Genomic DNA, 13,157 nt, shown 5'->3' with positions numbered 1-13,157 from the left:
AGAGGTCGAAGACCAACTTAATGAAATAAAACGAGAAGACAAGAATAGAGAAAAAAGGATAAAAAGGAATGAGCAAAGTCTCCAAGAAATATGAGACTATGTGAAAAGACCTAATCTACGTTTGATAGGTGTACCTGAATGTGATGGAGAGAATGAATCCAAGCTGGAAAATACTCTTCAGGATATTATTCAGGAAAACTTTCCCAATCTAGCAAAGCAGGACAATATTCAACCCCAGGTAATACAGAGAACACCACAAAGATATTCCTCAAGAAGAGCAACCCCAAGGCACATAATCGTTAGATTCACCAGGGCTGAAACGAAGGAGAAGATACTAAGGGCAGCCAGAGAGAAAGGTCAGGCTACCCATAAAGGGAAGCCTATCAGACTCACAGCAGATCTCTCAGCAGAAACCCTACAAGCCAGAAGAGAGTGGGAGCTGATATTCAACATCCTTAAAGAACAGAACTTTCAGCCCAGAATTTCATATCCAGCCAAACTAAGCTTCACAATTGAAGGAAAAATAAAATCTTTTATGAACAAGCAAGTACTCAGAGATTTTATTACCACCAGGCCTGCTTTACAAGAGCTTCTGAAAGAAGCATTATACATAGAAAGGAACAACCAGTATTAGCCTTTCTAAAAATATACCAAAAAGTAAAGAGCATCAACATAAAGAAGAATTTACATCAACGAATGGATAAAATAGCCAGTTAACATCAAATGGCAGTAACCCTAAATTTATCAACTAAATCCCCCAATCAAAAGATACAGCCAAAACCCATCAGTATGCTACATCCAGACCTGTTTCACATGCAAGGATACACAAAGACTCAGAACAAAGAGATGAAGAAAGATTTACCAACCAAATGGAGAGCAAAAATAAATACATAAATAAAAAGCAGGAGTTGCAATTCTCTCATTTGATAAAATAGATTTTAAAGCAACAAAGATATAGTGGTAAAAGGATCAATGCAACAATAAGAGCTAACGATCCTAACACCCAGATACATAGAGACTTAGACTCAATGAGACAGAAAATTAATAAGGATATCCAGGACTTGAACTCAGATCCGGAACAAGTAAACTTAATAAATATTTATAGAGCTCTCCACTTTAAATACACAAAATATACATTCTTCACCTTAAATACACAAAATATTGATCAGCCATTATTAATACCCATTTTTAGAATAAAGCTACATTCCCTTTCTCTCTCCCTCTTTTTCTTCCTCTCCTTCACTCCTTTTTTTCTTCAAAAAAAAAAAAAACAGGAAAAAATTGTCAGATGAATTATCTCTGGCCAAAAAAAAAAAAAAAAAAAAGACTGCCCCTGAATGCAGGAGCCTTCTACGGGTGTCTCACAAGAACAGTGAACTGAACTGAGCTTGGATGAACAAGCATATGTGCGGTCACACCACACGGCCTGGTGGAATTGCTGCAAGATGCCGGGTGGGCTTTCTGACACTGTCGAGCTCCTCTGGGATAGGGCCTGTCTCTCATCTCTTTCCTGCACTCCAGGCACCTGCCCTTGGGTGCTCAGACCCCTCTGCTTGCAACGACGGGGCTGTCCCACCTGCTGTGTGCAAGTGACGAGGGGTCTCCACACACACAGGCCCTGCTGACCCCAGGACCAGCCCTTGGTCCATGAGAGGGTGTGGCCTGAGTCCCCTGCCCCATTCCAGGACCTCCTTGTGCCTGCTGGACTCGGGAGGTGCTTCTGTGTGTGAGCAGCTCGCAGGGCATGAGCCTCAGACCCGGACAGCTCTTAGGTGGCCTGTCTAGACCAGGCCGCGGTTTTGCTTTGGGAGCCTCCTGGCCTCTATGGCGGGGGAAGCACTGCAGGCAATTCCTAATGAATGGGCGCAACCCTGTTCCAACAAAACTCCATTTACAAATGCGGGCATCTGAAGGCCTTGCCCGGTGGGCCCTGACTCGGCGGCCCAGCCCAGGTGACAGAAACACGTGCCTCCTGGACACAGTGGTGCTGCTGAGTCAGAGGGAGGCCTGTGTGAGCAACGGGACAGGGCTGAGGCCACTGCTGCCCTCAGGGTCTCCAGCACTCAGCATCCTCTGTCCCCGCAGCCTCGGAAGCTCTAACTCCTACCTGGATCCTCACGGCAGAGGTGAGTGCATGGCCTGACTCACCTCCAGCTTCCCCTCCCGACACAGATACTCGGCCCTAGTGCAGGACTCACATGGCCTGTGACGGGTCCAAGGCTACCCGGGACCACACGTGAGGTTTCCTGGGTGGGCATAGAGGGGAAGGTGGAACACCTTCAGGAGACGGGCCTGCCCTTCTGGGCCGAGTTCCGAGACCTGACTCCAGCCATAGTGACCTCAGCCTCAAAGCGGCCTTTAGGGGCACACCCAGGCCCTACCCTCGGCCTCCTGTGCACTCAATTTGCTCAAGCAACAACCTCATGCAGCCACTGGACCCCAGGGGTAGGTGCCAGAGCGGGGGAAGTGGACCGATGGGGAAGGGGTAGGCAGCCGAGGTCCCTTACCAGAAGGAAGCAGGGGCTGACCAGCTTCCAGCAGAGCCGCCAGTACAGGCTGGGCCGCTGCCCGGTCATCTGCTGGATGTCGTCGCTGAACTGCCCGACGCCTGGGGGGAGAAACAGCAGCTTCAGTGCCCATGAGGGCGGCACATTCCCCTGATGCTGGACCTGCGTGGGGGTCCTCGCTGACCCCGAGTCCCACCCACTGACCCCAGGCTCCGGCTACACCCAGCCTCCTGCAGGGGGGGCCGGGCCACACTCCAGCCCACTGGGTGCCTTGCAGATGGGTGGGAGCCCGTGTGCCCGCTCCACTCCAGGAAGACCTGTGCCTCGGCGGAAGCTCCCAGTGCCCCAGTGACAGCCCCTCGGGTCCTCCTCCCCATCCCACAGCTGTCCCTGTCTCCCCTCTGCTGCCAGGACTTTTTGTTCACTTAAAAAGGTTGTGGTAAAATACACATAACATAAAACTTGCCATTGTAGCCATTTTTATGTGTAGAGATCATAATATATTAAGTATTAATACATTCATATTTTGTACCCAACGCCACCACCCAGCTTCTCCATCTTCCCGAAAGGAAATTCTGACCCCACTAAATGCCAATTTCTCCTGACCCCCAGCCCCCACCGAGCCACTGTGCCATCTGCTTTTTGTCTCAATGACTGTGACTCTCCTGGAAACCTCCGTGAGGGGGGACACAAGGTGTGGGGCCTCCTGTGACCGGTTACTTCCCGTAGAGTGTCCCTGAGGCCATCCAAGCTGCAGCCCATGTCAGCATTCCTTTCTTTTTAAGGCCGAATCATATTCCGTCATAAGAATACTGTCACTGTGTCTTCAGAAAAGCTACTTCTAGAAACGTAGTAAATATTTTTCTCCCCAAAAACAAGCACCAGCAGTCCGCTCTAGAAATGCATGTTTTCCTTTCACTGGTATTATCTATAGTATCTAACTTCTTTTAGGAACTGACCGTAAGAAGACCTTAAGAGTGATTTCTCCCCTCACATCTGGTCTGTGACTCGTGCAGCCATAGTTGATCTGCTGAGATTTGGGGCAAGCCTTGTGGGTGGCCCATGTTCTGTCAGAAAGGCACCTCCATGCAGAATCCCTTCTCCACACCCCACCTGGGGATCTGAGCTCGACGTGAGAGATGGACTTGGGAGGGAGTGGGGACGCAGACAGGTGAGGCCAGCAGCAAAAGGGGGCATCCCCAAGGCCACTCAGCCTCCCACCAGCAGGTCCCAGGGCCCTGCCGGAGAAGGTGGCATCAGCTCCAAGACCTGCAGGACCTCGGTGCAGTGGAAGCCTGGTGTATTCCAGCATATCTTATTAGAGCATAGATTTTGTTTCATTTAGATGAGGAGGTGCTGGATTCCTCTTTGGAAATATAACACAGAGCTTGGTCTTCTGAGGTGCGGGACGCCAGGGACAGCTTTTCCCCGCCTCCCATGGTTTCAGAGACCATGGTGCTGGAGTGAATTCGAGGCACTTTCTCCTTCCTCTGTGAAGCTCTATGTTTTGTTCAGGGGAGATTACAATTAAAGTGATAGATAAAGTATTGGTTCCAAGTACCCGTGAAAGCACGAGTTTGACATTTCCCTTTTCTGTAGAACAACAACACTGAAAACAATATTCTCAGGATAGGAGCTATTTGTCCTATTTGTCTCCAAGCCAGTGTGTTTATCTGGCTATAAAGTCCACAGCTCTGAGGCAGAGACAATGACCCCTCGTATGCAGGTGAGCTAGGTGTCCTTCAAAACCGGGGCTCACACAGCATCAGAGACATTCAGCTTTGGCTGGAGAGATGCACCTGTTAGGCCTTGTCTGCTCCCCTGAAGCCACCCGGCCAGGTGAGCAGAGCTGGCATCACAGCCCCATTTTACAGAAGACAGAATTCAGGGCAATGGAGGTGGCTTGCCAGGTCAGCATGCGGGGAAAGGGTAGCCCAGCTGCCAGGCTGGGTTCGTTGCTGTTTAAACCACCAGTGGACATTCCAGGACACAGCTGGGGTGGCACAGTGGGCAGGAGCTGCGCCCTGTTGGAGGGCTGCCTACTGACCCTTAGGCCTGACCGCTCTGGAGCTCTGGTCAGCAGAGAAGGCCATAACAGCACCTTTGAAATGCTCTGTGTCACATCCCTGCTGAAGCCCCCAGCATGGATCTGATTGTGTTCCCCTATGTGGGGTGGGCTCGCTTATGCCTCTTGCATGGAGGAAGCTGAAGCCACCTGGCCACTGTGAACACCTCTGACCACAGTGTGTGTCTTCTGGCTGCCATCCAAGCTAAGCACCTCACTGATCCCATCAAAGGGACCAGTGCCAAGCCTCTCCCCTCTGTGAAGCTGTGATGAACCCAACCCAGGCTACCTGCAGCTGAAAGGTGTTTCTTCATGGTGGCTTTGTCAGATAGGGAGTGGCACAGCCACCAAACAAGAGGGCGCCAGCCTGGCTGCCTCTCCTGGACTCACCATAGAACCAGGCCACCCCAATGGCTTCGATGAGCACTCCAAAGAGGATGGACGTGCCGGCTGCAAAATGGTCCAGGAGCGTGAAGACATAGATGCCGCCCTGGAAGAGAAGGATCCTGTGGACCTGCGGGAAGGCTGCTCCCAAAGGTAAGCCCGGCCTGGGGACACACTGCACACACAAGCTCTGTTTCACTCACTGCAAACTCTGGTTTCAGTCCCTAAAATTCAATCCACATGCAGCTTCTTAGGGCCACCTCTATTACAAAAAATAAAATAAAATAAAAATGATCTCTCCTTTCCTTTCCTAGGGCTTCACGTGCAACTAGAAATGGAAGCAACCGAATGTGGAAGTTGGCAGTGCCTCCCGTGGAGAGGAGGTGGCCTGGGGTCTCCTACCATATAGATAGATTCTGTCAGCCCCAGTGTCCCCCAATCCCCAAGCCCTAGAGGGAGGCAGCTTCAGCCTTGAACGCGTCTGGGGGGAGCTGTCCAGATGCTGAAATGACTATGGGACTCACTCTCCAGAGAGCTGTCCAGGTGCTGAAGTGACCATGGGACGCACACTCCGGGGAGCTGTCCAGGTGCTGAAGTGACTGGGATCAAGCTCCGGATGTGCAGTTAACCCTGGGCACTCGCGTGTGTGCATTCGTGTGCGTATGAGTCATTTTCTGGGTGGGTGGGGACACAGCTTCCTGGAAGCACTGCGGTTCTGTCTGACCTGACAGTCCCAGCCAGGCCGCCCTGTGCCACATGTTAAGGAGACATAACCAGGAGAAGGTGAAGCCGGCAATGGTACGTACGTTGGTGACGCAGAACAGGGAGAGGAGGAAGGTTGCCAGTACAATGAAGAGCGTGAAGAGCTCACGGTGTCTGTGCAGCAGCTGGAACTCATCGATGAGCCCGGTGATCACCGACTCCATGCCGCCCATCTGCACACAGAGCACAGGGTCAGGCTGCAGGCTGGGGCACTGCTCACTGCAGCCTGGGCTGAGATCTACTCAGTGGACGCACACCCGGGGATGCACATGGAAAAGGGGATGCATGGCTGTCCAGGGTGCAGGACGCCTGGTAGCGAGGATGGCTGTTGGCGAGGGTTTCTCTGGTGGCACGACCGCAGGAGAGAGAACCCAGACAGACTGCGCTATGCACGGTAGGGGTGAGCTCAGAGGGACCACGCTATCCACAGAAGGGAGGACCCAGAGGGGCCACTCTATCCATGGTAGGGGGGACCCAGCCAGGACCACTCTATTCACAGTAGGGGGGACCCAAAGGGACCACTCTATCCACAGTAGGGAGGACCCAGAGGGGCCACTCTATCCACGGTAGGGGGGAACCCAGCAGGACCACTCTATTCATGATAGGAAGACCCAGAGGGAACATGCTATCTACAGTAGGGGAAACCCAGAGGGACCACACTATCCATGGTAGGGGATTTGTAGCCTCGTCAACGTCTCTGGATGGGTAAGATGTGGCATAGCTAAAACACCACCACCCTGTCCACTACTACTGCACAGGCTTGGCTTGGCAAAATTTTCCCTAGCAAGATGACCCCCACACGCAAAGCTTTTGGGTGCACCTGGCCCAGTCACTGGCTACACCTCCCCAGTGGAGCCTCCTGACTCCCAGCATTCTCCCATGGGATGCCATCCAGGCACCTGACTCCTGCTTAGTGACCTTCTTTGCCTTGCTTAGTCCAGACCCCCCTTCATGCTCCTACATCAGGAACACGAGGCCTGTGGTCAACTCAGGGGCTGTGGCCCAGCTGGGTAGGAGATGAGTGGGGGCTGGATGCACAACCAGTATTTATGTGGAAAGGGATTCTGGGTTCCAAGCAGCTGACAGGGAAGAAGGAGCTGACAGGGAAGTCCAGCTGGTCCAGGGCTGATCAAGGGCTGGACCCGCCACCCCCAGCAGCTGGATGTGTGCATGTGTGTGCTTGTGCATGCATGTGTGTGCATGCACATGTCCAGGATCTGTAGGTGGCTTAGGGCAGGTCACACAGGTACCCCAGAGTAGAGTGATAAAGGAAAAGTTAAACTCCAGTCACCATTTACCCCAGCCCCAAGAAAGGTCTCCCAAATAATCGTGGGGCTTACTTGAGTTGAGCACGGGAGGTCTGGGGGCCGTCTGTGAGCCCAGGGGTCTTGCCTGACCCTTGGAGGGCAGGGCCCCCTTGGGTGGAAGGAGCCAAAGTGCCAAGGATGGGGCTCAGTGGCACAGGTTACTCACGGCACTGTCGATGCCCAGGGTGAGCAGCATGATGAAGAAGACCACGGCCCAGGCTGAGGACAGCGGGAGTGTGGCAATGGCCTCCGGGTAGATGATGAAGATCAACCCCGGCCCTGAAACCAGAACCCACCCTGCTTTCCACGGAGCTCTTGCAGTGCTTTCCCCACCCCATCCTGAGAGGCCAACACAGCCCACCACAGGCCTGTATGGACTAGGGCTGGTGCGGCCCTGCTGAAAAGCCTCCCTCCTGTGCATCCAGCAGATCCTGGCCTGGGACTCAGGAAAACGGAAACCCAGAACCAATCCGAGGGCTTCAGTTCATGCCCACTACCCAGCAACGGGGCTGCTCCGGATCACCTGCATCCTTGAGGGCTATGGGGGCGCTGGGAGAAGGAAGGGGCAGCAACAAGGAGAGGGCAGGAGGGGTTTCCAAGGTGGTCCTGCCCTTCGTCCCAAGTGACACCTGCCAATGTCCTTCTAGTTGGTTTTTCCTGCACATATGTGATATACACACACAGGCACATGCACACACATGTATGAACACACATGTGTGCACTCATATGTGCACACACACACACACACACAAATAGACCCAGCACAAGAGCACAAAAACACACAAATCACACACATCCACATTATTTAGTAGCCTAATTTCTAAATTTAGCAATACATTAGGGATACGTTCCTGACCTCCACCTCCCAGGCACACAAGGAGGTTAAGGTCCTCCCACGAGGTTAGATATGGCTGCACTTGGCCAATGCATGGTGAACCCACTATAAGCGGGTCCCTGCGAGTGAAACTTAGTAGAGGAGCATGTGGCTCCTTCACCACTGCCCCCACCATGGAGTCCAAGAGGTCACATTGACACAGGCTGCTATCAGCTGGGGCCCTGAGGGCTCAGAGGGGCAGCACATCCTGACGCACACAGGGTCGGAGACCACAGGGGCCCAGATGGAGGCTTCGAAGATGAGAGATAAACCTGCAGCCCTGTTATCCCTGCAAGCCAGGGAGGGGCATGCCAGGCTGAGGGTGGCATGGCCAAGGCAGGATATCCCCACACAGCTCTCTTGGGAAACAACACATGCTTCCTGCTACCAGCAGGCAGACTCAGGTGGAGGTGGAGGGGCTGGGACGGTGGGAGCCACGCATCCGAAAGTCAGTGCAATTTGGTGTCCGATGACCCCAAAGTAAAAAACAGTCCCACAGGCAACTGACCATTGACCATTTTAGAAGCCTCACATCCTCTACTGGCCGGCAGATCTCCCAAGTCCATCGGCCTGCAACAGACTCCCCTGTCCTCGCAGGCACGTGTCTGGCCCTCGCCTGTGGGAATGGGCCTGTGCCCAGCCTTTTAAATGATCAAAGGCCAGAGCCAGGGGCCATTCCTAAAGGTCTTTCAGGGGCCTTACTGTCAGCCAAGTAGCAGGATCAGGCCCGGCTCTCACAGCTCCCTGATGCCCCGGTGGCCGGGGGCGGCCTCTGCGTGGGGTGGGGGAGGCAGGCTTGCCCGAGACCTTCTGAGGCTTAGATGGTAAGGTCAGGAGCCTGGGAAGATATTCATCAGCTCGGGGAACGTAATGTCAACATCCTCGCCTTCATTTCCATACCTGCGTTAACATTTCACCGTTTTCTTGAGAATTAAGGCTGAAAATGACATTTACTTTGCTTGTCAGGAAACGCATAGAAGATATTCAGCTACTTTCAGGGGTTAATGGAGGTCTTGCAGACTATGCTAGTTATCATAATAAAGGGCAAAAAGAGTGGAGAAAATGCAAAAATGCAGCAATGAGTAATTTCACTGCTCTGCATTTATTTGCATGATGCTTTCGTTCTCCTGCTTTGACTGAATTTTTTCTTCTAGAGGAAAGAACGTGGGCTTAGGAGGCCCACCTCTGAGCTGTGGCTCCAGCCCCAACCCCGGCTTTCCATTGCAAGCATGGAGGGGCCCTTTCAGGTCTCCAAACCTGTCCCTACCTGCAGTGCCAGGGACCTAGTGACTCAGAGGGGGTCAAGGCTGCCTGGCCCTGTGCTTGTCACTCTCCACCCTTGCTGAGCCCCAACCCCCAGGTAGAGGTCAGTCAGCGACAACACCCACGGGACAGGGGCTTTTCTGAGCATGATCATTCCTCACCAACCCAGCACCCTGGAGAAGACAGTCCAGAGGAGCAAGGATGGGGACGTAGGATGGGAGCCTGCCCAACCCGGGGGCCCATGTCTGGAAGGAAAGGATCTTGTCCACATCCATGAGGCACAGCAGGCCTGGGGGCAGGCGGGGGCTCTGCTGACTGACAGACTGAGAAGCCTCAAGACTCCTCGGAGCTCTCAGCTGGCCCAAGTTAGAGCTGCCAATGCCACATCTTCTCATTCCAAACACCAGAGCCGGGCAGTGGCCCCAATTGCCTGGGCCTCCCCTCATCGAGCATCTGTGCCCATCCTGCAAGTTCCCGCATACTTCCTTCTTCAGCCAAGGCCTCCCTTTACCCTGGCATCTGTGCCCAAGCTGCCAGCTCCTTCCCACCTGGCATACTTCCTTCTGTGGCTGAGGCCTCCCCTCAGCCCTGGCATTTGTGCCCATCCTGCCAGCTCCATCCCACCTGGCACACTTCCTTCTTCAGCCAAGGCCTCCCCTCACCCCGGCATCTGTGCCCATCCTGCCAGCTCCATCCCACCAGGCATACTTCCTTCTGTGGCTGAGGCCTCCCCTCACCCTGGCATCTGTGCCCGTCCTGCCGGCTCCTTCCCGCCTGGCACACTTCCTTCTTCCGCTGAGGCCTCCCCTCACCCCGGCATCTGTGCCTGTCCTGCCAACTCCATCCTGCCTGGCACACTTCCTTCTGTGGCCGTGGCCTCCCCTCAGTCCCGGCATTTGTGTCCGGCCTCCCGGCTCCTTCCACCTGGCACACTTCCTGCTGCAGCTGAGGCCTCCCCGAGTCACCTGTGCCTGCCCGAGTCCTGGACCCCTCCTCACCCTCTCAGAGACAACTGCAGGCATGCAGGGACACTCGGTGTCACACGTTGGCCTGGTGAGCAGGAGGGGACACCTGCGCTGGAGGCCTCAGGGGTCTCCCAGCTGCTCCGTGGCCGAGCTGACGTCCCCGGTGTTCTAGGCCGGCTCCAGGTGTTGCTGGAACAGCCTGTTCCTCCCCTTCCCTGAGCTGCACGTTCCCCCACCAGGTGGCAAGTAAACATCTAGAGGGCCCTGAGTGACAACCTCCACTCCAGACCCTTGCAGGGCAGCCTCACATGGTGTCTGCAGGGAGCAGCAGAGGGACTGCGGCACAGCTGTGCTGCTCAGTCACATTTGGGCTTGAGGTTCCGCATCCAGGGGTGGAGGGCCCGGGAGGGGCAGGGCAGGGAAGGTGCGGGGGTGGCGGGAGGTGGGCAGGTCTGTGCTGGGACATGTGCTGCTCCAGCCACCTCTCTTTAAGAGTAAGGCAGCAACTCTCTCTGACGTCGCTCAGAGCCCGTGTGTCTCCTTCCTATCTTGCAAGGAAAAAGGCTTTGCTGAGAGCTCGGCTCCACTGCTACATGGAGCAGGCCCAGGTACGGCAGGGGGGCTCACCATCCTTGGCCACGTCCGCGATGGGCACGCTGTGCTTCTGTGCCATATACCCCAGGAAGGAGAAGACGACGAAGCCGGAGGAGAAGCTTGTCAGCGAGTTGATGGAGGTGGTAACAATCGCATCCCTGTGAGAACGAGACCAGCCGTCTCAGGAACCAGCTGAGCTGCAGAGGCTGCAATTTTCCAGTCATTATTCTTAATTAACTGTGTCTGGGGAAGGGGCGGAAGGTCTCTGGCGGGGCCACTTTCCCCAGCAAGCCGGCCCCTTAGCAGCCTGGCAGAGCTGTCCTTGGGCCACCCTGAGCCCTGATGGCTGAGCCTTGAGCAGCTCAGCCAGCGGGCCAGGGTGGGTGACTGCCCTGTGCCCAGCGAGTCCTGCGGTGGGCACCCCACCTGCCTCACCAGGCAGAGCTTCCAGAACCTTGAGGAACACACACCTGGGAACCTCGCTAAGATGCAGATGCTGACTGGGCAGGTCTCGTGGGGTCACAGGGGCTGTGTTTCCCGTAAACTCCCAGGGTGCTGGTGCTGCTGGCCTGGGGCCCCACTCTGAGGGCTGGAGGCAAGCAAGGGGGGACCAGGGAGGGTCCTGCGGTCGGTCAGGGCACCAGCCTCCTCCTCCTGGTTTCCTGTGTGGCCTGTCGCCAGGTTGACGGACCACACGCTTCATCTGCAGAGTGCCTGGACCCAGGTGGACGCAGGCCGGCTCCAGACGGGGCTGCTGAGCTTGGGACCTGCCTTCCATCACCTGCTCTCCATGGAGCCTGCCTGTGCTCTGTCTGGCCATTCTGCTACACACACTGGCTTTACTGTTTCTATCCTCATCATGCAAAAGAAAGTAAACACAAGCCCATAAAGTTCAAAGAAAGCAGGTCCCAGATAAAATTCTGTTTCTGTTTTTAGGAGGATTTTGGGTCCAGCATGGGGCTCTGGGTGACTGCTGGTAACACGGGTGCACATGGGATGGGGGGACACACTCAGGGGTTGTGAAGCCAGACCCTGAGGGAGGATGGAGACCTCACTGGGACTGGTGTGAGGGAAGAGGATGTGTCCCGGTGGAGGGAGGGGCTGGCCTTGCTGCTGGTGAGGGGGCATCAGTGGGGAATCATCTGCCAGCAGGTCAGGCCTAGGCAGGTCCCTCCCAGGAGGTGATGCGCCCACCAGGTTCCGCACCTTCACTGGAGTTGCAATCAGAATCATGTTGGGAGCTGCCTCACTGTTGCATCCGTCTGAAAGGCCACACAGCTCTGGCTTGTGGGTTCAGTTTATCCACCCTGTCTTCACCCAGGGACGCACAATTTCTGGGAGTCGACGACCCCTCCCCAGTACCCGCAAGGCCCCTGCCCAGCCCTGCTGCAGGCTTACCTGTAGCAATTGTTGGTGAACTTGTTGTAGCTGGAGAAGGCGATCAGCACCCCGAACCCCACGCCCAGGGAGAAGCACACCTGGGTGGCTGCATCAATCCAAACCTGCAGAGCCAGAGACTGGTGAGGGGCTGCCCCAGGAAAGCGCAGGCCCGTGGGCAAAGGACCCGAGCACCCTCCCATCCCGGCCCGAAGCCCAGGCCTCTAAACAACACCAGCCTCGAGAAGCAAATGGCAGCAGCACGACCGTGGAAAACGAACTCTCTCTGGCCTGAAAGAGCCAGAGAAGCAGGAGGCTGTCTTTGTCCATTGATCTGGGATTCCCCCTGGAGCATCTATTAGGGCAGCGATTCCATGGAACCAGAGGTGCCCTGCTCCATAGCCCTCAGAACAGCACAGACTCATCCACACACATGATGGTGGCGCCCCAATAACCCTCAGAACAGCACAGACTCATCCACACACATGATGGTGGCGCCCCAATAACCCTCAGAACAGCACGGACTCATCCACACACATGATGGTGGTGCCCCAATAACCCTCAGAACAGCACAGACTCATCCACACACATGATGGCGGACCCTGATAACCCTCAGAAGAGCACGGACTCATCCACACACATGATGGTGGACCCTGAAAACCCTCAGAACAGCACAGACTCATCCACACACATGATGGCGGTGCCCTGAAAACACTCAGAACAGCACGGACTCATCCACACACGTGATGGCGGACATTGATAACCCTCAGAACAGCACAGACTCATCCACACACATGATGGCGGACCCTGAAAACCCTCAGAACAGCACAGACTCATCCACACACATGATGGCGGTGCCCTGAAAACACTCAGAACAGCACGGACTCATCCACACACGTGATGGCGGACATTGATAACCCTCAGAACAGCACAGACTCATCCACACACATGATGGCAGACCCTGAAAACCCTCAGAACAGCACAGACTCATCCACACACATGATGGCGGTGCCCTGATAACCCTCAGAACAGCACGGACTCATCCACACACGTGATGGC

At 55.0% G+C, this 13,157-nt stretch overlaps 1 protein-coding gene across 1 annotated transcript in view; it reads right to left on the bottom strand.

The window, feature by feature from the left end:
- The window catches only part of SLC6A3 (solute carrier family 6 member 3), a 57,734-nt gene that overhangs the window by 15,546 nt on the left and 29,031 nt on the right, over positions 1-13,157 (bottom strand). Inside the window, exons 7-12 of the mRNA XM_002745144.6 lie at positions 12,120-12,223; positions 10,755-10,879; positions 7,192-7,304; positions 5,763-5,891; positions 4,963-5,062; positions 2,508-2,608 (exon numbers count right to left, since the gene is read on the bottom strand). Of these exons, the coding sequence (XP_002745190.2) occupies positions 2,508-2,608; positions 4,963-5,062; positions 5,763-5,891; positions 7,192-7,304; positions 10,755-10,879; positions 12,120-12,223 (672 nt within the window). The remainder of the gene's footprint in view (positions 1-2,507; positions 2,609-4,962; positions 5,063-5,762; positions 5,892-7,191; positions 7,305-10,754; positions 10,880-12,119; positions 12,224-13,157) is intronic.

Source organism: Callithrix jacchus, chromosome 2 (assembly GCF_049354715.1).
Source record: "Callithrix jacchus isolate 240 chromosome 2, calJac240_pri, whole genome shotgun sequence".
Taxonomy (NCBI): domain Eukaryota; kingdom Metazoa; phylum Chordata; class Mammalia; order Primates; family Cebidae; genus Callithrix; species Callithrix jacchus.
Note: the sequence above shows the minus strand (reverse complement) of the source record. Positions and strands in the feature narration are given on the sequence as shown.